This window comes from Branchiostoma floridae, chromosome 12, assembly GCF_000003815.2.
Source record: "Branchiostoma floridae strain S238N-H82 chromosome 12, Bfl_VNyyK, whole genome shotgun sequence".
NCBI lineage: Eukaryota > Metazoa > Chordata > Leptocardii > Amphioxiformes > Branchiostomatidae > Branchiostoma > Branchiostoma floridae.
Window position 1 is genome coordinate 19,562,172 of NC_049990.1, and position 22,700 is coordinate 19,584,871.

Consider the following 22,700-nt stretch of genomic DNA (forward strand, 5'->3'; position numbering starts at 1 on the left):
ATACTTATGATCGTACTAATCAAGGTTTGCAGTTTACGCCTTTGCGTATAATTTAACAAGATTAGTTGTAACAATTAAAAACAAAAACTAGTTTTGCTAATTTTAGTTTATATGACACAGGCAGAAATGCATTATATAAGATGCATCCTAATCAATTGTTAACACTAAGAGTAACAAACGTACCCTGCTGTTGGGTCCACGGTGATACCTCTTGGTTTATCCAGACCTGTTTCAGAGATGATGTGACTGTTACCGTTGCTGCTGTCTGAGCTATATGAGATCATGACTATCCTATTGTAGTTGAAGTCGGTGTAGTAGAGATTTTGGTTGACCCAATCGGTAGCGAGAACCTCTGCTCCAGTCGAAATCTCAGTCTTCAGTGCTGTTACCTTTCCAGTCCTGACATTAACCTAAAAGGGAAAGAATATGGATTGCAAAAGTTACAGATGAATATCGGTCATACGCTCGTATATCCGTTACTTTTTTCCGTGCTGTTGGAAAATTGCCACGGTAAAATATGATTATCCCTACATTACTTTATCTACAGATATGAGTACTATAAACAAGTAGCCTACTGACAATGTTGAGATTACAATATTGAACATTGTTTGTTATATTTTAATATTTATAGAAAGATCTTCCACGTTTGTTGAAGACTCCGACAGGTGTCTGAATAGATCTCTTGCCATTGACGGCGGCCATTTTGAATTTCCTGTGATCATGCACCAAAACGAGGCTGGAGTTGGTTCTACCTACTTATTAGCCTATATTGCGGTATGTGTATGCCATCTTCGGTGTTGAAGTTTAGAACTTCTCACAAATAGGTATATATGACGATTTTGCAGTAAAGATCAAGATTTACCTGTTGTATTTCCTTCAGTCCGACATCAATCCAGAAAACAAGACCCTGACGTATGTCGTAGTCAAGGGACACAACGATTGACGGAGACTTTGCAGCCAGCAGGTTGGTGACCGTGACGGTTTGTTGTGCTAGCGCTCTAATGCTGCTGCTGTTCCCTTCAAACATACGGACCACTGTCGTGCCTCCCTCCAAAAGACTGATCCAAAGGTAGCTCGGGGCCTTTATTTCTGCGGCGAAAAGAAACAATGACGCTATTTATTGAACATATGAACTTGGCAAATCTACATAGAATTCGTAATAGGCTTTTAGAAGTACGAATTCTTGACTAGATGTAATGCGTCTTGTCCAAGATGACTTGCGTCAACTGTCCACCACTGTTGACGCCTTGAAGCGCGACCAAGACGACATGCGCCAGTTGTCTAAAGATGAAAGTAATGAATAAACAAATGGATTTGCAAGAGAGAATTGTGTTCAAGTTGACTGGCGAACGATTATTGTATCTGCTACTTTTCCATGTAAATAAAATTCTTCCAAACTCCATTAGGTACTTGAGGCCGAGTACTTACAATATTTTAGAAGACAATGAATCAATTTTCATCAGGGCTCATCACCCTACTATGAGCCGGGACGGGGGCAGATACCGACTTCTAACAACTTTTGACCCCCTCTGCTATGTCACAATTCCGAAAGGTCACCTGTTCTGAGCAATTATATGTTCCTTAGCTAAAGAAGAAAAGAGGCCCGGTTAAATTTTTGTTTATTTTACTCTTTTTAGTTATCATATGTTAATGTTATAATCAAATCCTTTTACATTGTAAAAAAAAAAAAAAATATCAGACTTACCAGGAGGAGCACACGTGGTGTTATCGCTCTGTAGGACGAAGTATGCTCTACAGATGCAAGTTCTTCCTCCGGGGCGAGCTAGACACATGTCCATGCAACCGCTATCTGTGCAAGCTAATGTGTTCAAAGAAGGTAATAAAGTTTATAATGTATTTTTCGTATCGAATAATAGAGCATTGTAGTGATGGACAAGACTTTCTGAAGTCCAACCGCTAGTTTAAGATTCAGTATTTTTTGGTTGATGAAATGCCTGTCTACTTTGTGTTAAAATCATACTGACAGTTAAATCTTATGAATGACCTATGTCAACATTGCATTATCCATGTTTCTGTTTCCGAATTTTTCTTCCTATGATTCATCATTGTTAGATTGTACAAGGACAGCAATCCTTTATTAGATTCAATGGGCTCCTCACCGTTCGTAACGTCGGTCCGTAAGCCAGCCCCATACATGGCTATGCCTCTTAGATTCGAGAAACCGTCGGCAAGAATTCGGTTAGACCCCTGGCTCTCTTGTGATTTTGCGTTTCTGTGGTAAAATAAAACTTATTATGGTAAAAACGCCATTGCATTTTGTTTGATAAAATTAACCATAGCAATCAGAGATATCAGAAAAGAAAATACTATGCAAGTTCTAAACGGACTTCAAAAGGATATTTGTGTATAAGAGTATTTTTACGTGACGTCATCGCTAAGTCCACCATGCTGGTGTCCTTATTTTCATATCAGTGAATAAAAGCTCACAAATTTCCATATCTAAGTTCCTACTGCTCATAGAAGATCATGACGAGAATATTTAAAGATAGAATATAAAAGTGTTTCAGCTACTTTATATTCGACATGCAAATTGGACACCAATATGGCGAACAGCGGCTATCTGCTTCTTTAGTGAAACAAAAAGTGGAAACCGCGGGATTAATGTACTCACATTCCTATGAAGTCGGACCGGCTGGTCCAAAACAAGTCATGGACATGGAGGCTGAGACCGAAGAAACGAGTGTTGGAACGGATGACCAAGGTTCGCCGATTGAACCCGTACAGGTCCGAGCTCTGAATGTTGTGTGCCGCTAAATCACCCGATAAAAGGGGCGTCCTATGGAAAAAATATAATATCATGGGACATCTCGAAGTGTTGTCCATATGTAAAAAAGGAATATCGGAAAACCGACGTTAAACATAGAGACTATATCAAAATTTGAAACCAAACTCACGACAGAGACTTTCACCCTAACATAATAACATGCTAGCCTCCACCATGCCTTCCTACAGGCTTCTACGCTTAAGTTAACATTTCGCCACCCAATTTTTACCCCTGGCAAATTATTACCCCTATTAGCCAGCGCAGTCAGTCTTGTAGAGAGTAACAACATGCACTATTCACTGAATATATGAAGTCGACATGATTATCTACATAGCATTCGCTAACAGCTTTTGGAGTTTGAAAGTGGGTAACTATACGTTATAGGAGACATTTTGCCAGTAACTCAAGTGCCAAACTAGTCAACTATTTTCTTAAAAATCAACGTATTGGATTGAATTACCGTTGAAGTCTATGGCGATTCCAATAGGGGTGGCCAGACCGCTACTGATCAGTATGTTCCTCTCACTGCCGTCCATAGCAGCCCGCTCAATTCTTGGTTTCAAATAGTCCGAATCCGTCCAGTACATGTACCTAAGGGGTTAGAAAGATGATTGATAAATTTATCTAACAAACAAAAGATATCTACCTACTAAAATTTCGGTAGTCCCATTTCTCACTGCAATATTGATTGATTGTACTTCCAACTGCAGCTGCTAGTCGGCGCTGCAATGAGGATGATGCGGTCTCAAAGTGACTCGTCAATAAGCATGCCCCCCCCCCCCCATCACGGTTACATATCATTAGAGTAGATGTTCTGATATACAGTCTCGGAAAAGGTATTTAAAAAAAAACTATCCCGCTTAAATAAAACTGTTGAAATACAAGATAAGATAAATGCAGTTTCAACGGAGGTGAAAGGGCTCACACAAAGCCTCAAAGGCAAGAAAATCAAGCCTTTCTTGCCCAGTTATGCAAAGAGAAAACTTATAATTCGAACGCATTACCCCTCTTTTGGATCCAGCACAATGCCTTGAGGATAGTCTAAGTTCTGGGAGAAAACGGCCCGTGCGTTGCTTCCGTCCATCGCTGCAACGCCAATAATCTCTGTGCCCCAGTCGGTCCAGTAGATGTTCTGTCCAGCGAAGTCAAGCGCTAGTCCGAATATTCCGTAGATACCTATAGTAGGTTATAAATAATAATTGCAGTCAGATATACAAACGTAAGGTGTGACAGGTCGTTCAGTGTAATATATTCGGCTGCCTGCAAAGCTGATGTGTTACGCCGAAAGGCAGTTATACCGGCCATATTCAGATACAGAAGCCGGTGTGAACAAAAAGTTCACTGTATGGCAATACAGATACAGAAGCTGTTGACTTATGCCTAAGGGCAGTTATATCGGCTAGCTATACAGATACATGTATTGTATACAGTCGCTGTGTTACGAAGAAGGGCAGTTACAAAATACCGGCATTACAGATACAAAGGCTGGCGTGTTACACCGAAGTGCGGTCATACCGGCCATACAGATAGAGATACAGAATTACTTTATACGTTATAAACTAATAGTAAACTTTTTAGAAATTTCAGTTCTGTCAAACAGTTTTCCACCATTAGTTTTTAGCTACGATGACAAAAGGATAGCAACGAGACCTTATCGTGAATTCCGTTACCCTGACGAAAAAATCTGGCGTTTGTTGTCACATTCACTAAAGTTAAAGAACTTCATATTCCACATCGACATAGCTTGTTATTTATAAAGCCAGGGATTGTACATCATGCAAGAAATAAGACTTACCTATTACACTTTTGTCGACGATCGCCTCAAAATCGGAGCCATCTCTTTTAGCCCGATAGATCTTCTCGTCATAATAATCGGACCAATAGACATAGTCTGTTGCTACGTCATAGTCGAGTGCAACCGGATAGGCGGATCGTAGCGGAAGTGTGACGTTTGAACCGGAAGTGATGTTGACCTGCGAGATGTTGCCTGTATCACTGTCGGCTACCAGAACGAAGTCTTCTGGGGAGTACCCACCTAGTCAAATAGAATAGGTTTGATTGATCAACATTACAAACATAGGAAAGCTAACATGTTCTAATTTGACACAACTTAAATGTTACCTGGCCAAAGATTTGGGCCTGAAAGGCCACTACCACTTCTAACCGCACGATGGCAGTGCAGTGTAACTGAGTCAGGTGTAACTGAGTCAGGTGTAACTGACCCTTGTTGCCTACATGATTGACTTGACTTTGACTTCAATCAAATTGCAACAGGGATAATGCAATGTGAACCGTACGGTCTTAATAAAAGCAATTTAAGTACAGATGCGTCTTCTCGTGGAAGAGACTCATTGTTGGACTCTGCACAACACGCCATTTTGAAGCCTGTAACCTGTAACTTGATGATCCTCGCAAACCTCGCTTTCACACAAGATCACGTGAAACACATTACGCGGGAGCACATTTCAAAATTGCCGCCGGAATTGGAAATGGGTTTATTGTGTCTAATACACCTTTCTCACGTGGCGGCCATGATAGATCTAAAACGAGTTCAATGAGGCAAACAAAAGACTGTCCATCACAATTAGCAGTTCAACCAACGATAGCCCACCTGTTAGGAAAGCGACCAATAAGAGATTTGGCTGCATGCCCGTCAAATATTTGCATTATTATGTTTTTATTTTGCACCTCTTAAGGGACTATGGGGTCAGTCTTCGCTACTCTAAATTGCTACATCTATTAGTGCATAACACTAGTTATAATATTTATTATTTGATCTTACATTGTAAAAATTTGTGTGGCTTGGGGGGAATCTAAATGGGAGCTGATTTTAGAAATACGTTTTGTCTGTTTGCCTCATTGACCTCGTCTTCGATCTATCATGGCCACCGCGTGAGAAAGGTGTATGAATGCATGGCGTACTGCATACTTTCATGTACATCTCATGTTATGAACTTCTCACCTGTCGGTACGGTTGGTGATGGGGTGGTGGGAAGGATCGAAGGCACGTCAGAACAGCTCACTCTGTCTGCTTGGATATATCGTCCTTCCGCGCAGGCACAGACACGATTTTCTCCTTTGGGAATACATAGCTCCGTACACAAGCCGTTCCTATCGTCACAAGCACCTGGTGGGATGATAGGAAATAATGTAGTAAAACAGAGGTCACACACTGAGACAGACACATACATACATACATACATACACCACACACATACACACACAGACACACACACACGCACAGACACATATCAAAACATGCACACTGCACACACAGAGACAAACGTGCACACACGGACGGACATACATACATACAAAGACAAGCACCCACGTGCATACGCACGCACATAGAGGAACACACACATAATATATGAACACAGAGAGCGAGAGAGAGAAACACACACACACAAACACACACACAAACAACACACATACACACAGAGGAACATAGATCATAGCATTCTACACAAACAGGGTTACAATAACACACAAAATCATACATACAAAGAGGGACACACACACGCACAAGCACAATTTTAATCAAGACTGCACGTATCTTTTTTTATTTTTTATTTTTTTCAGTTCAGTTTAGTTTTAATTAATTGTGCATTTGCCATATTTCTTATATTCTGTTTCGCATATTTTCCCACTTCTACGCTTTGTACGTTCTATTTTTCCTTACTTGTGAACACTGGCTGCTCTGTGTCGTCGTACACTTTGATGTTGTATGCTGCTGTCGACAAATTAGTCGTCTTTTCGCTCAAGATCCCAAAGAAGACTGACGGTCGACCAAAGCTCAGACTTTGTGTACTGTTATCCGTCCATAGCACATAATCCTTTTCAAAGTAAACAAAAAATGTTAAATACAAAATTAGGCATATTTGCTCCATTTTTCATATTTATCGAACTGATGGATACATAGTAGACCAGTTCAGTTCAGTCATCCATAAGGTGACACTATGAAGTCCCTCCAGATGACTCTGTCGGGCATAGTAGAACATCAAAGGAAAATCATGAATCCATGTTCAGTGTTGTATTTTGTAAACATCCATCTGTCTTTGTACCATAACTATTTTCGTACTCTATTTCAGAAAAGTAATATTGTAAAAGTGATAATTGTCTATCGACAAAGCAACCAACATGAAAATTGTGATACCTTGTATATGGCAACACCGAATGGGTTAGCAGTAGTCGATGACCATAAGGTCGTCACATCACCACCATGAAGGTTGGAGGACTGCACATTACCAGGGTCACTGGTTACCCAGTATAATCTGCAATATGGCGGACAAACGGTTTATATCATCGTGTAAGTACGCAGTGAATGTTGACCAATCGCAAGCCTCTAAATATTGCTATTAGGTCTACAGCTATTACGGCACAAGCTTGGGTAAATGAAGATTAAGGCATCGGATTGATGACCAGTCAATACCGTATAATGGGATCTCTTCTTTATGACAGTGTCAGACTAACTTGGCTATATGATGATAACGTCAATGATTCGCTTGCTCGATTCGCTTGCCCGATGGTGCATTCGGTGGCTATCGGTCACTGGACAGCTAGGCGTTAAGTCGACGTAATTTCCGAGGGAGCAGCGGGTAACTTACCCTCAGTATCCGAGAATTATGTTAATTTTTAACGTTTAAATACCTCAAAAATTGTTTATCTTTTATTGTGGTATGTATTTGCCGTTTATGCCATTAAAAATATCGATCAGCTCAAGTACCATAGTCTTTTTGTTAGTGCTTCTCACTGTGATCACATATAGCTGTTATTTCTACTGTCATTAGTTATAAATATTGTGCTACATATTACAGCACATAGGGTGTACATACCTATCTTGTAAGTAATCAATAGCCAAAGCAGTGGGTTTGCCCACTATATCTTCTGCTTGGGAGGAGACGAGTAGTTGTCTGTTGCTACCATCTGGGGATGCACGGGAAATCTTTGGATCCGAGCCAACCTCGGTCCAGAACACGTACCTGTGATGTAATAAGAAATATCCAACATGATACATTGCTAACATTAAAGCTAAGGCACAACTCGCCGTACGTGCAATTTGTCCGTACGTTTTTTTTTGGGGGGGGGGGGGGCGTCCGCCACGTATTTCTGAAAACCTTCAGGCTGTACAGGGCAGGCGCGTCGCCCATACTGGCACGTACGGGGGGTGAATCCGCAGCCCGATGGCACACAAAGTTTTGCTTGCACGTAAAGTTCTACGGCGTGTCTGCGTGCTCCAAAATCCGTCGGATTCCCTACGAGTTTGTACGGAGGCGGTACGTACCACTTACGGATCCCAAAAGATTTCCCACGTTTTGGCACGTAGATAGCACGTATTTGCATATACGGCGGGTTATGCCCTTAGTTACATTAAGACATGTGCATTTTCTTTTGTGAAAATACATACAACACTGTTAGTACTAGTGTCAACTGAACATTTTTGTTTGTTTGACATAGATACATTATACTATCGATTCAGACCAAAGATAATGCGCTTACGAACGTCCAGGGTGCACTGCGATAGCACTTGGCTGGTCCAGGTTGGATATCAGCACCCTCCGCAGTGATCCGTCCAGCTTAGACACGTGGATCCGTCCAAGTCGGCGCTCTGTCCAGTACAGGTTAGATGCCACCCAGTCAACAGCAATGCCTACAGGTATACAATATAAATGTATGTAAATGCATTTGAGTTGGCGGGGATTTACTTTCGCGGTAGCGGGAAATGTAATAGTGTTCGCAGTTGAGCCATAGACTGCGGTCTCATACTATATGGAAAAATGTTCGGTGTGGTTTGAAGTTAGTTTTGCGCTTTTACAGTAGTCCTAGACAGATCAACTGAAGGCTCGTTACTAAAACCCAACCAGTAGATTTCTAGCGAGGACACGATTCCTTCACATGCAAAGTACCCAATTACCACGTACTGATCTAGTGGCATGGCAGGGACAGGGATGAATAGTTCACACCTATTGTCTGTTGATTAACGATTTTCGTCGAGCTTTCTTTTAATAGCTTGCTAGTTATTTGGAGTCGAACGTTATATTTCATAATGCAGTAAAGTCGCATTTTACCTTGTACTGAGTTAGAACTGCGTACCATGATTATTTTACGTTCAATCTTCGAAATACAGATAACGCTATAAAGTATGTATGAAGACTGTATATTGTGCCCATTTAACTAGGATTGTCTACAAGGTCTCTCTTCCATTTGTTTCCTTCCACAGACTAGTTGCGAAGACATGCTTGTAAACCACACCGCCAGATCTGTAATGTTTCGACAATAAACTACCAGTATCACTTCAATATATTTCAATGAATACACACTGTGATAGCGCAAATAGATAGTATCAAGAAGGTTATTATGAAATGAACACAAGAAGCAAACCCTTATAAAAGCAAAATTTCAATATGAACGACCGTATAAGTGATATATAGCGAATTATATATTATCGAAAAAAAAAGAAAGTACACCAACTTGGATTCGAACCCGAGACCATAAGTTTAAAAAGTCTACTCGTTAATCCACTACGCCACGATACATTACTATGTGTATAGGAGTGCTAATACAACTGAAGTGACGGAGCGCGTGATAATACGAGACAAAAATTGTTGCAGGTCCATCATTTCAAAAGTCGTAAGATCTCTGTAGTCTTTTCACCTTTTGGTCATCAAGTAAACTTTTTAAACCGTTATAAATAGAACAGGGAGGTTAATATATAGATTAACTGTTTGTGTGAACTCCCGCACAGTGCCTGCTTGGTGTGTGTTTATGACATTTGCATGATAGACAGGGTGAGAATGGCCCGCCACTCATTCAGGCTATTCACACCCTAGTAATTGTCGTTGACCTGCCCTCGCTAGAAAGTTACTGGGTGTGTTTTAGTGTACACGGGGGGGCTCCCACCCACCCTCACCCCCCACTGCACTCTTGGACCCCATAGTATTGGAAGAAAGTACGTCAGATGTTTGACTTCGTCAGATTAGCATACAATCAGACACAATAAATATGCTGTTGATAATCAAAATTTTTCTCTGTTTTTCTTCACCGCGACGGAATCATATGTGATGCTGCAAATGTGGCAAGATGAAACAATAGCTTTGTACAAAGAGGTGTTACCTTCAATTCCTTGTCCGTTTTCGAAGATTGTCATCGTATCACCTTCGCCGATTATCGAGAGCCTTTCGATGTTTTGGGTTCCATCATCTTGTTGCTGTGTGTAGAATACCATCTTTCCTGTAGAAAGGTAGGTTGTTGAGACAAATTAATGTCATGTTGTAAGTCTATGTGTCAGTGAAGTATTGACAAAGTAAACGAGAAACTGGGACGGTCGGTGGTACCGACTTCTGACAAACTGCGACCCAGTGCTGACGCCATACGTGAGAAAATTATGTGTGTACGACACTCAGGTCAGAAACATGTAGCTGAAGAAAATACTATTAGGTTAAGATTCGTTCGAAAACTCCAGTGATTGAAATTTATTCAGTTAATTTTCTCATTACAGTAACGCAGTTTAGTAGTTGAAAGGACGCACCTGCGTAATTAAATTCCATCGCAAAGGCTTCTGTCCCTCGTACGATGTACGAATCTGTCCAGTCGCCGGCTTCAGGCAGTCCAAGGAAGTTGTGCGGCAGCTGGAGGATGCCGGAATCGCTTCCGACAAAGAGGGCCTTGGAGAAGGAATGTTCATCTGTACAAAGCAAATGCACAAAAGAAAATCAGACACTTTCACCAAATTGTAAGGGCCGTCGGTTGCAGTTATACATTTTCCAACTTATTGGTGATTTGCAAACTTACCTTGATTTACTTACTTGTGGAGTTTATTTAGTAGTAGTAGTAGTAGTAGCTAGTATTCAAATAAACATTAAGTGATACTTAAGTAAACACGGGATACATCAATATGAAAGAAATTAAGCTTTAAGAAATAAAATATTAACATTATAACTTTTATACTCTACCATTAGGTGGCAATATAACGTTAAAGGATGATCGATTATACTTATTAAAGATTTCCGTACTTGCAATGCATCCTTGGTTGTCATCCGCCAGGTGGAAGTTAGGTAAACACAAACACTTGTGTCCATCTGGGTCTCCCACACAGGTATGGCTGCAGCCGCCATTGTTGACCTGACACTCCGCTGGACAATGAACAAACAACATCAAATGGTTAAAGTACATTTGTTTTGAAAAGCATGCCTAGAAACGCAAATATCATTACGCACAGGGGTTCTATATTTAATGTAGTCCTTATATACTTTGCCTGCTCTGCAAAGTAAAATACAAAACATGACATGTAATTCAATAGTAAAAACACTACAAAAATAAAACTATGGCATTCATACTAAATCTGTCTGGTTTCTATAATCTCAGATATCATATCATAACCGTAACTATACATATCATAGCCGTCATAATGGATAAATGTAGCTATTTTAGAATGCAAAGTTTCTTGTTTGAATCCCTAGCATGCCTTGAATGTCGTGTCCTTGGGAAAGTGAGAAAGACACCTAACGTATTTTCCTATCTCGACTTAGGTGGAAACGAATACCTAGCAGAGGTCCAGTTTTGAATGAAAAACACACATCGAGCAGGTTAAAGAACCCACCACACTTGTCGATAAAAGTTACCAGTTATAAATCTAGAGATTATGAAGCCTATCATTTTGGTTTATGCAGCGCAGCTTGTGTGCACTGTACACAACTTGTGTTTTAAGACTTACTTGGACCTGGTTGCTGCCGGCTCTGGTCGAAGAACTCCACGCCATAGACATAACCCTCGCCCTTGAAGTATAGAGTTCTTTCCCCATCGATGAAGTTGATTGAGTCATCGGACCAGTCACTTGCCATAATCTCCTCCTGTGAAGTACACAGAACAATGAATAGTTGCATAGTTCAAAGGCAATTGTTGGCGATTGATGTATTTTGTTGTTGACGACTCTTTTGGAAGAATTTAACGTGTTCTTAAAATTAAATCAACAGTATTTTCTGCTTGCCAGATGAAAGTCCTCAACCATTACAAAACAGATCTTGAACAATGAATAGTCTCTTCCATTTTGTAGAAAAAAACAACAACCAAAGACTGTTTATGTCAAATATAATACTGCTGTGTTTGTTCTTTTTCCAACAGACGTACTTGTCCTTAGATGAATAAGCAGCAAATAAGCATGGAAACGATTTAGCTCTTGGAAAGAAGCTCTCAGTGTGGAAGTTCCTCATAATATGTCAATTTTGTAGAAAAAAAAATGCTTTGCTTTGGCGGAAGTGGCAAAACGGGTTCTTGCAGAGAAAGTTCGTATTTGGGGCCCAAATGAGTGAAGGTCTACTGAGCATTTACCATGGAAGTAGAGATAGACTAAATCCAGACTTACAGCAAAGGTTCAAGCAAAAATAAACCGTTGCAAATTCTTATGGCCTATTTTACATAACTTCGATTGTAAAGAAAATGTGTACAAATGTGTATGGTTCTCTTACCCCGTCAAATGTGATGTCATAGAAATGTGTTCCTCGAAGTGTATAAAACACTTCCCTGTTGTTGCCATCTAGGTCACATGATTCGATAGTGTCACGGAAGGTGTCGGCCCAGTACAGCCTGTGGACATTCAGAAAGGAATTAAATGATGGCAAACACATATTAGATACAATTATAATTTCAACATTTTTTATATTATGATTACTGTGCGAAAAGCTGCTTCGCGACTATCTTACACATTTGGCATTATCATTGTTTAATCGGAATCAACTCCCTACGTTTGACGGTATGTAAAGCAATATATACAAACTTTGTATTTTATCAATAGTCCCCATTCCAGTTACGGCGGCCATGTTGGATTCGCAGTATTTCAAGTGAGAGGGGAGAAACTACCACTGAAAATGGCCTACCTATACATGCTTTCAATCAGGCCTCGTTTTTGTGCAATGACCCCGTATGACTCCGGAAAATACAAAATGGCAGCCGTAACTGGACTGGGGTGTATTGGAACTCAATACATGAAAAAAATGCTCCCACCTGTTTTCACCTATCACAAGACCACTAGGTTGACCAATGTCGGTATTTACTAATTCCGTCCGTTGCTCTCCTGACAGCACTGCCCGCTCTATCCTCGGCTTCTGCCTACTCCAGTCACTCCAGAACAAAAATCTTGACAGAAAAAACAACAATCATTGAATACGCCGATGAAGGTTAGACATCCAGGTAATAAGATACGCCAAAATGGATAACTGGATATGATTTTGGAAACGGACAGAAAATTTTTCGTCAGTGAAACTGAAGTGATCTGGGAGAAAACGTTATTTGTTAACCTAACTATAGTTATATTTGAGTTGATTGCATAACGTTAAATTGACCTGCTCTAGATCTCTTGCAGTGGGGACCGGGTCGATGTCGGCATTATCAAAGTCTTGCCTGCATTGACGTTATTATGTCTTGTGATTTGCAATCTTGCAATTTGTTTAACATATCCATTGATGAGATAACAAACATACCCTGCTTGGGGATGAACAGCAATGCCACGTGGCCTATCCACTCCTGCATGGGCAATAACGTGATGTCGTGGCGGGTTGTCTTTGTAGTTGACTACAGCGATCCAGTTGAGGTAGCTGTCTGTGTAGTACAGGTTCTGGTTGAGCCAATCGACCGCTATGCCCTCCACTCCGGACGAGATGCCCTCCAGGAGCGTGGAGAAGGATTGGATCCTCCCATCTTGTAATAACTGTACCTGCATGGCCAACAATGAATGTGCCAACAATAAATATAACTATTGCAATTGGTGGGTGTTAACAGTTATCGTATAGATGGACAACCAAGACAAAGTGAGAGAGAGAAGGAGACAGAAAGAGAGAAGAGAAAGAGAGACAGCGAATAAAAAAAGAGAAAAGAGAATGGGGAAAGAGGGAGGAAGTGAAGAGAGAGGTTACAGAGTATAATATATCTATGTATCTATGTAATATCTATACTATCTATGTATCTATCCATCTATCTATCAATCAATCTATTTCTCTCTCTCTCTCTCTCTATATATATATATATATACAGTATACTATATATATATATATATATATATATATATATATATATATATATATATATATATATATATATATATATATATATATATATTATGTGTATATATATACTACAGAGAGCGGGGATAGTGAGATAAATAACGAGAGAAGAGAGAAAGAACGGAGAAAAAGAATATGGAGAGAAAAAGTTAATAGAGTATAGAGGGGGCATTTCTCACAAAAGGGAGAGAAAGGGAGAGAGAGACAGAGAGAAAAGCAGCGGTGACATAAAGATAGAGAGAGCGTAGAGACAACGGTAGGAAGGTTCTAAACAGAATCCCCTACGTACGGTAGAGTACATGCATAATTACCGTACCGTGTGGAGTTCCCTCAGTCCAGTGTCTGCCCAGAAGATTAGGTTGCGCTGAAAGTCGTAATCAATCGCCTCTATTCTGGAGGGTGACGCAGACTTGAAGAGTGTCACGAAGGGGAAAGGACGACCTTGGCCGCGCAACCCTCTTATGACGCTGCTGTTTCCTGCTGTCATTTTCACAGACGTCACGCTATTGTCTGGATCATGATCCAACCAGAGGTAGCTCGGAGTCCGAAGCCCTAAAAAGACAGGTGATATGACTAACTACTTTGCATGATAACAAAAAAGGAGACCGAAACTGAATCTGAAGAACAAAGGTACTAAGACTATTTTTAGACAAATTGATTGGTTATATGCAAATTAAAGTTACCGACAAAAATATTGATTATTTTCCCTTGCAAGCTGAGTACAGACCAAGTTGAGTTTTATGTTAAAAAATGCGGTAAGGACAATAGCTATACATCGAAAGTGCTGTTAGATGCAAGAAAAATAAAGAATCTGCGCTCGTTTTTGGACGATTGTATTTGCAGAACTATAGGACTGAATGTTGGATAGTTAGTTTTTTGTGTGAATAGTACCCAATGTAATGTTGTAATGTCATGGTACCTGGTGGAAGGCATGTTCCGTCTTGCTGCAATTTCCAAAACCACCGGCAGGCGCATGTCTTCCCCTCTGGATTAGCCAGGCACAGTTCTTGGCAGCCTCCGTTCGACGTGGAACAAGCTTAAAAAAGAAAGAAAAGACGTCCTTTACTAGAAAAATTAGACCGCCAAATTGCTGCATTCCAATTGTCCTAAAATTGTATTTGAATAAAAAAAACATAATTTTACGGTAGCTTTTACTTTCTGGACCAAAATTAGCTACTTCACTAGTATAGAAATTTGATGTATTGAAGCTGACAAGTTGATTTCACCATTACCGTTGGTGACGTCAGTAGGTGTTGTCATGGACACGTAGATGTCGTTAGGACTTAAAAGGCTATCAACAAGGACGTTCTGTTGTTGCATGTTGGACCTGGACAGCCTGCAAGTACGGAACAGGATACAATGTTTGCTTTGTACCCCATGACATAATCAGTAAGAGAACTATTTCTTCAGCTACAGTAGTAATCAATATATTTATTTATTTATTTGCTTGCATAAGGCCCATTGCCAATAAAAGTAGACACAGTACAGAGATTTTAAAAAAATATATAATAAAGATATTGCACGTTATTTCCGTACACAATGTAAATCGGTTATCAACAATCTTTCGGTCAGTCCTCTGGCTCTTCCCAAGTTGAAATGAACGGATGTTTATATCACCTCACATTAGCTTGGGTGGATACCGACTGCCGAGGACCTTTGACCCGTTGATGACGTCACACTTCCGTTTAGGTCACGTGATACAGACTTCCAGCCATTTCAAGGCGAGAATGGACAAATGACTGACCGTAAGCTTGTCGGTTAACGGTTCCACATTGTGTATGGAAATAACATGTGATAATTAAAAGTTAATGACCATCTCTGAGGTGTATATGGAGCCATAACGCATGGGCCTTTGCTATAACCACCGAATAAAATCACCGGTGCGAATTCGAATTTAATTCTGACTAATCAGAAAAAGCAATACACACCGGGCTGGCCTGAACCTATGCGCTACGGCGTCATAACTATTATGGAACGGGGCCTTCTGATTGGTCCGCGGAGCCTGGCTATATGATATTTGATTATATCATATGTCACCTTTAACATACGTACCTATTACATAAGAAGTAGAGACATTACATATTAAAAAGAAATGATGCTCTTACATGCCAATATTTTTAGTTGTCCATGATGACCAGTAGATGCTGTTGTCGTCTATCGCGATGCCAAACAGATAATCTGAAGGTAGGTACAGCAGTCGCCGCTTGTCGTTACCAAGCAGGTCGGTACTAAAGATGCTGTGCTCCCCTCCATCACAGAAGTACAGTCGGTTCCCTGAGCAAAAATTTTCGGTGACGATATGATGAATAACTCTATACTTGCTATTACGATTATTGCCATTAGTTATTCGCTAAAGGGTAATTTCATTTGCGAATCAAGTAAATATAATGCACATGCGTGTTTCTTTCCATGGGTGTATGTTTTCCGTCAGGCAGTCTGGACAGACTAACTGACAGTACAGTTTGTAGTATGTTTGCTGTTACAGTATTGTGTGTGCTTTGTGTTTATACGTGTGTGTATGTGTTATATTTACCTTCGCCAAGAAGGTTATATTTTGGGTAGCGTTTGTGTGTGTGTGTGTGTGTGTGTGTGTGTGTGTGTGTGTGTGTGTGTGTGTGTGTGTGTAGAAGACCAAAATAACTACAGAACGCCTGGATGGATTGTATTGATATTTGGTATGTGGGTAGGTCTTGATAACACCTGGAAATGATTATATTTTGGGCCACCTAGCGGCCTGTTACGGTACTGGAACTTCCTGGTTTGATATCTCAAGTTCTGAATATGCTGTGGCTATGATTTTTGAGTGGTAGACAGCTCTTGATACCGAGAGTGAGTGGTGTAGGTTTGGGCCCCCTAGCAGCTTGTTTTGGAACTGCAGGGCAGGTTTAGTGTCAGACTTTAAAAGGGAATAACTCAAGAAGGGGCTAACAGATTATTATGATTTTTGGTATGTAGATAGCTTAAGTGATGCTTCATATAATGACACATTAATTATGCAAATTGGTATCTAATTTGCATAATTAATGAGGACATTTTTTAAACACGCTCAGTGCCATTATGGGACCATTGCAACATGTGACATTTGTAACTGAGAAGGAGAAGAATATTGATTGATATATATTATGCAAAATAAAGACCTAATTTGCATAATGAATGAGAAAATGCTTTAATTTCATTTTGGTAGATGACAGGAACTTCTTACTTGTAGCGTTTGGAAGTTATGTAAAGGCGAACATCGTTGAACATTGATTATGCAAATGAGGATCTCATTTGCATAAATTATCAGAAAATGCGATAAAAGCCTTATTTCTTAACATAGATTGTGTACTTCTGTTGTATGGTGGAGGAGATGATCAACTGGAATAGTTTATAAAAATGAGAACCTTATTTGCATAATTAATGACAAACACAATTAATACAGCAGTTGTAAAGAAAGGTTAGGATCATTTGGCGAAGGTATGGGGTCGTGGAACTCTAGTTGTTACTGTAGTCGTAATATACTGTATGTGTGTGTGTGTGTGTGTGTGTGTGTGTGTGTATGTGTGTGTGTGTGTGTATGTGTGTGTGTATGTGTGTATGTGTATGTGTATGTGTGTGTGTGTGAGTGTGTGTGTGTGTGTGTGTGTGTGTGTGTGTGTGTGTGTGTGTATGTGTATGTGTGTGTGTGTGTGTGGTTATTGTGTATGAGGATATTGAGTGTATCATCACAATGACTGACGGACATCATCGTATAGCCTGGCGACGTTGACCAATCGGACGGCAACATTTCTTCGCTCACTCGGTGGTTTTATTTTAGCACAGGACCAAGCGTTTTGACGCCGTATAGTGTCCCTTAATTGATATTCATAATGCCTAAGTCTAAACCATTACTGTTACTCACCACTGTAGTCTATAGTGATCATATTTGGATCAGTCAGGTTACTGATGATAGTTGTATGGCCACTACCGTCCATCGCTGCACGGTCAATTCTGTCATTACTCCCCCAGTCCGTCCAATACATATAGCTGCGTGAATGAATTAATAAAAGATGATATTATAAGATTTACTTCTATCCAAAATAGGATACAACAAATCTTCACAAGCAGGCCATGTTCATCAGATTAGATGTATGACATTCTTTAGGAACCCAAACGCTGATATGAGTGGGTGGCAAAAATGTTTGTCTAGAAAAAATAATCTTCGTAATGAAATCGACGAAAAGTGGCCAGGAAGGTTGAAGAAATGATTGTGTACAGTATACCGGACAATAGATTCTCCGTTTTTGGTTTTTCACATATTCTTCTTTGACTTTGAAATTGACTCCAGCAATCTTGCAAGTTTATTGCCCGTGGGCTAATTGTTGGCAACATCAATGGCTACAAACCTTGTATAAAAGTATAGCAATTGTTTATTGGGTTTCAATTCTTCTCTTAAAACAGTAGAAGACGAAATATACTTACTCATTTTGCTTTATTTGGACGATTTACAGCTGTATTGTTGCACCTTTGGTGTGTGTGTGGGGGGGGGGGGTCATTCGTGCGTACAATCGATTCTGCATGAACTTATTTTAAATTTGAAGATTACAAACAGTAATGGTGATTACCCATTTCTCGGGTCTAACACCAGACCTCCTGGACTATCGACGGTTGGTGACGTCAGCAGTGGCCTGGCGAACGAACCGTCCATCCGGGCTACTGAGACAGTCCTCGCTCTGGAGTCGGCCCAGTACACGTTACCCGCGGCAAAGTCCAGCGCCAGGCCATAGGCACCTAAGGGTTTTAAGGGTATTTCATTACATTTCAATCCGTACATAGTATGGATTGTAATATATTGTTTTTTGTCATATTTCTCTTTCTTCTTTTTCTCCTTCTTCTTCTCGTTCTCCTAACAAATCTTCAAATGGATTCAACTTTTTTTTTCATTTCGGGGCCAAATGAGCTGGAACTTGGCATGAAGGTAGAGATAGCAAATACCCCCATGCGTTTTTTTTCTCACTTTTTTGATAGAGGCCTTAGAAATTATTATATTTAGGGTTTTTGGTCATTGCAACATACATGTATAGAAAAAGGACTGTTAAGAGGTTATTGGGATAAAACTTTTACCAAAGACTACTATGCATCTTATCACAATATCTCTTTCATGCTTCCGAGGACGCATGTGCAGCGAAAGGAATTGTGGGTGATATGTCAAAGGTGCAGGCCCTTGAGACATAAACTGGACATAGTTATGCAAATTAAGTCAGTCTTCAAAATGAGTACTGTTTACGAATTAGGGCTTAACCTTTGGCAATTATTGCACACAACTACTGTCACTGCACATGCGTACTCTGAAGTGTCAAAGAGCTTACTAATTGGCAGAATGTGTGCTCACAACTGCGATGTGGCTTATTATCTTAATTTGACAGTGAAATCATGATATTACACTTACTGATTATGCCGCTTTTGACAATGGTTTCCCTCCCAGTACCATTGCGGCGGGCCCGCTTGATGTCTCTATCATAACGATCCGTCCAGTACACGAAGTCGGTCGTCGGGTCGTAGTCCACGGACAGCGGCCATCTTGGGTCTCCGAACGGAAGCGTGACATTTGACCCGGAAGTGACGTCGATTTGAAGGATGCTGTCGAGGGCATTGTCAGCAACAAGCAGAAATGATCCCTCGTCGGTGGAACTGTAAACGCCTAAAGATTAAAAAAGACAGTTGAAACTTGACATAAAACGATGATGATAGGGTACCTGAGGGTAAGATATTATCTCGATCAACATTTCAACAAATTCTAGAACTCTGATATCTCCCTCTTCCTCTAACGTCGAAGTATTGTAAATGAAGAAACGCTTGCAGTGGTTTTATGTTCGCGGTTTTCGCGGTGGACACGTCACCGCGAACTTAGAACCACCGCGAACATTCATCCCTTGTAGTATGTGACTACAGTCTATGACGCTACCGCGAACTTAAAACAACCACGAACACTCAATTTTCTCGCTACCGCGAAAGTAAGTCCCCGCGAACCTAAATGCATTTACAGCTACGAATGAAGCCCAATTACCTGTACCTGTGTTGTATTAGCCGAAAGGGTTTTACCGCCGACCCCCCCCCCCCCCCCCCCCCGCCCTTACACAGGTGTAGGCTACACAGGACTCACGGGACAGGTAAAAGAAACGTTTTGCCCCAGGCTACCTTTGGCCCTGAACTTCAAAGTGTGTGTCGTTGTATGGCACAGAAACATTGCATAACTTCATGAAGAATTGTAAAGCTGAGCAACTGATAATTATGATCTGATTTATTAAGTTAGAGTTTGGTACAAACAGATGCTCCCACCGTTGTATGATTCTTCGGCTTGAAGTATTTTATCCTTTGCACATCTGACTATAAATGTTGCTTAAAGCTATCTGGTGATCATGAGGTAGCCTAACTAAAATCGCGCTCCTAGCGGCCGGCCTTACAGTTACCATGAGATTGTGTAAACACAGGTTATCTAGTGAAGATATCCCTAAAGAGGCACTCTCACTGAACTTGCGTCACTGCGGGCCGGGCGTCACTATTTCGTTATTTTCTCCGATTTGTCATAATTTAGATATTGCGTAATACGTACAAGTATGACTTAGAAGACGACAAAATACACAAAACGTAAGAAAATTCGTTCTTTATCTTTGAAATTCGTTGAGTATCCTTGTAGCCCCGCAGTGACGCAAGCTTGACACACGTGCAGTGAGAGTGCACCATTAGGTAACTGACGGAAAAGATCTCAAGTTTCACTCTTCGATAGTTCTAGCAAAGTACGAATATTCGAACACATATATCATTGAACAATAACTTTGGTATTTGAAGGCATCATTTTCTGGTCTGAGCTGGTATTAGATACTCAGTAGTTGAGATACCCACTAATTAATAAGTCATTTTGTACATTTTGGACATTTTCTCTCTATCTTCAAGGTACACCCACTAAGATATTTTGAAAACATCCAATTTCTTCTACCACCTGTTACTACTGACACTTCAAATTGACAGACGACCGTCTGACCTTAACCTGAGTCACTGAGTCACACCCCTAGATAGGCGACATCGCCAGGTAGTACCTGGTGTTGTTGACGACGCAGCGAAGCAGAAACAATTTGAGCATTTGCCAGGAAAAATGGCGTAGGACAATATGTAAGTCTCACTCTAGTCTGACCTTACGGACGTTCACCACAACATGATACTTTGAGGATCCCATGGATCCGTAACAAAGATCGGTCAGCTAGAACGGAACGTGCATCGGCATATATAGATGAGACCATTGACATTTCGTCTACCCCTCCTCCTTTCGGCAAATTAGTTGTGCACTAACTCTATCTACATTAAACGGTGAATGCTCTAGCCACCTTTTAAAATGCAATGACGTGTGTCTCGGTAATCCATTCCCTAATGATTGAAATATCGCAGAACTGAAAATAGGAATACGATTGCAGAGCCAAGTAAAGTCATTGAAAATCCTCCATTTCCTTGCAAGTTCTAGTGTGATCTGGAGACGTTTTGGAACAAATAGGGTCTAAACATTACCAATTTGTTAAACTTGGTTAGGAGTTTATTTGGCGTAAGGACTGATGTGAGTTGTTAGGTCCTGCGGATGGATACAGTAGAAAACTTTTGTCAAATTTGACGTTTCTTTCATACAGCGAGCTTTTCTCGGAGTTTGAGCAAAGACCTTTGCAATTTCCTGGTGGAGAATTTTTGAAATTGGAATTTGGGTTACTACTTTTATGAAGCCTTGTTTCAGTGTACTGTAAATGCAGAAACTTTCGCAGTGTATCAATATTCACGGTTTTCGCAGTGGCCGCTACACCGCGAACTTGAAACCACCGCAAACATTTTTCCATGGCAGTAAGAGACTACAGTCTATGGTAATACCGCGAACTTAAACCATCGCGAAAAGTCCCTTTTCCCGCTACCGCGAAATCAAATCCCAGCGAACTTAGATGCATTTACAGTATGCAGACTGTTGCACATTGGAGCAGTTAAATATTAGCCCTCAGGCGCTAGGCAGTGTATGCATATTTCATAAGGCCCGTATATAAATTTTTCTCCCACACGAACCCTGACAAAAATGATTTGTTAACGTAAACGTTATGCTAGACAACAAAGAACAGTGAGTAGCACCAAGGCACAAAGACACGTCGAGATAAACACCTGCATGTATAGAATTACATGTCGTCATAGCCATCAGCCATGGCCCAACCGGAATACCTAGTATGAGGTCAACCAAGACAAAATATGCTGTTGTGACATAACAACACCAAAGTGGCTCTTTCAAAGTTGTGTGGTTGGGTTGACTAGAAAAACATTTAGCGAACATTCAGCGAACGATGAAAAACATGGTGACACGATGGCCTGGTGACTAGGGTTGTTAAAGATGCTTAGTTCGAAACTCTGACAGAAGTCCCGGTATCTGTGCCCTTGGGAAGGGCATTATACACAGATTTCCTTACTTGACTCAAGTATAAATGAGTACGAAGCTACGGCTAGGGCCGTCCTTCGAATAGGACGTTAAATGGAGGTCCGTGTTAGAGACACATCTTGAGCACGTTAAAGAACCCACCAAAATTATCAAAATAGGTAGGGATCTCTCCAAGTGTAAGTGAATCAAATAAATCTATTCATATAACCAGCTTGAATGTATACTCTTCAGTATAAACCCAGTGAGTTGCACCATAAGGTAATTTACTGAATGCACATTACAAGTAAAACGACTGACAGCGGTGACCCGGCTCTCAATAATTGTGTGGGGTCAAGGCTTCAAAACTACGGGGAACCTTGAATTATATATTGAGGTAGTTTCTGTGTTAACCATAGCCACAAACCACAAGAATATCAGAAATAAATTCTTTTTAAGAAGGTGTGAAATG

General features: G+C 40.5%; 2 protein-coding genes across 2 annotated transcripts in view; both read right to left on the bottom strand.

Annotated features, from left to right (window-relative positions):
• Window positions 1–2,774, bottom strand: part of LOC118427149 (low-density lipoprotein receptor-related protein 2-like) — a 13,637-nt gene extending 10,863 nt beyond the window's left edge. Inside the window, exons 1-5 of the mRNA XM_035836787.1 lie at window positions 2,633–2,774; window positions 2,121–2,233; window positions 1,706–1,819; window positions 863–1,089; window positions 184–410 (exon numbers count right to left, since the gene is read on the bottom strand). Of these exons, the coding sequence (XP_035692680.1) occupies window positions 184–410; window positions 863–1,089; window positions 1,706–1,819; window positions 2,121–2,157 (605 nt within the window). The 5' untranslated portion in view covers window positions 2,158–2,233; window positions 2,633–2,774. The remainder of the gene's footprint in view (window positions 1–183; window positions 411–862; window positions 1,090–1,705; window positions 1,820–2,120; window positions 2,234–2,632) is intronic.
• Window positions 2,775–3,107: 333 nt separating this feature from the next.
• On the bottom strand, window positions 3,108–21,031 carry LOC118427150 (low-density lipoprotein receptor-related protein 4-like). The gene is made up of 23 exons (XM_035836788.1): window positions 20,995–21,031; window positions 19,247–19,498; window positions 18,423–18,588; window positions 17,720–17,844; window positions 15,945–16,113; window positions 15,072–15,175; window positions 14,759–14,875; window positions 14,156–14,391; window positions 13,261–13,493; window positions 12,785–12,916; window positions 12,250–12,367; window positions 11,499–11,634; window positions 10,798–10,917; window positions 10,314–10,469; window positions 9,899–10,015; window positions 8,285–8,435; window positions 7,621–7,767; window positions 6,942–7,059; window positions 6,468–6,621; window positions 5,748–5,912; window positions 4,581–4,820; window positions 3,790–3,961; window positions 3,108–3,376 (listed from the first exon to the last, which is right to left on the bottom strand). Exons 1-23 carry the CDS (start codon window positions 21,029–21,031, stop codon window positions 3,217–3,219), a joined length of 3,525 nt encoding a protein of 1,174 aa, XP_035692681.1. The 3' UTR covers window positions 3,108–3,216.
• Window positions 21,032–22,700: the final 1,669 nt, after the last annotated feature.

Excerpts from the sequence above, each read along its gene's own strand:
- LOC118427150 (XM_035836788.1), bottom strand. The coding sequence starts at position 21,031 with ATGGGATCCTCAAAGTATCATGTTGTGGTGAACGTCC. Across the intron at positions 14,876-15,071 it reads ACCTACTGACGTCACCAACG|CTTGTTCCACGTCGAACGGA; the intron begins GTAATGGTGAAA and ends TTCTTTTTTAAG. Across the intron at positions 10,918-11,498 it reads CCGGCAGCAACCAGGTCCAA|CGGAGTGTCAGGTCAACAAT; the intron begins GTAAGTCTTAAA and ends TTCATTGTCCAG.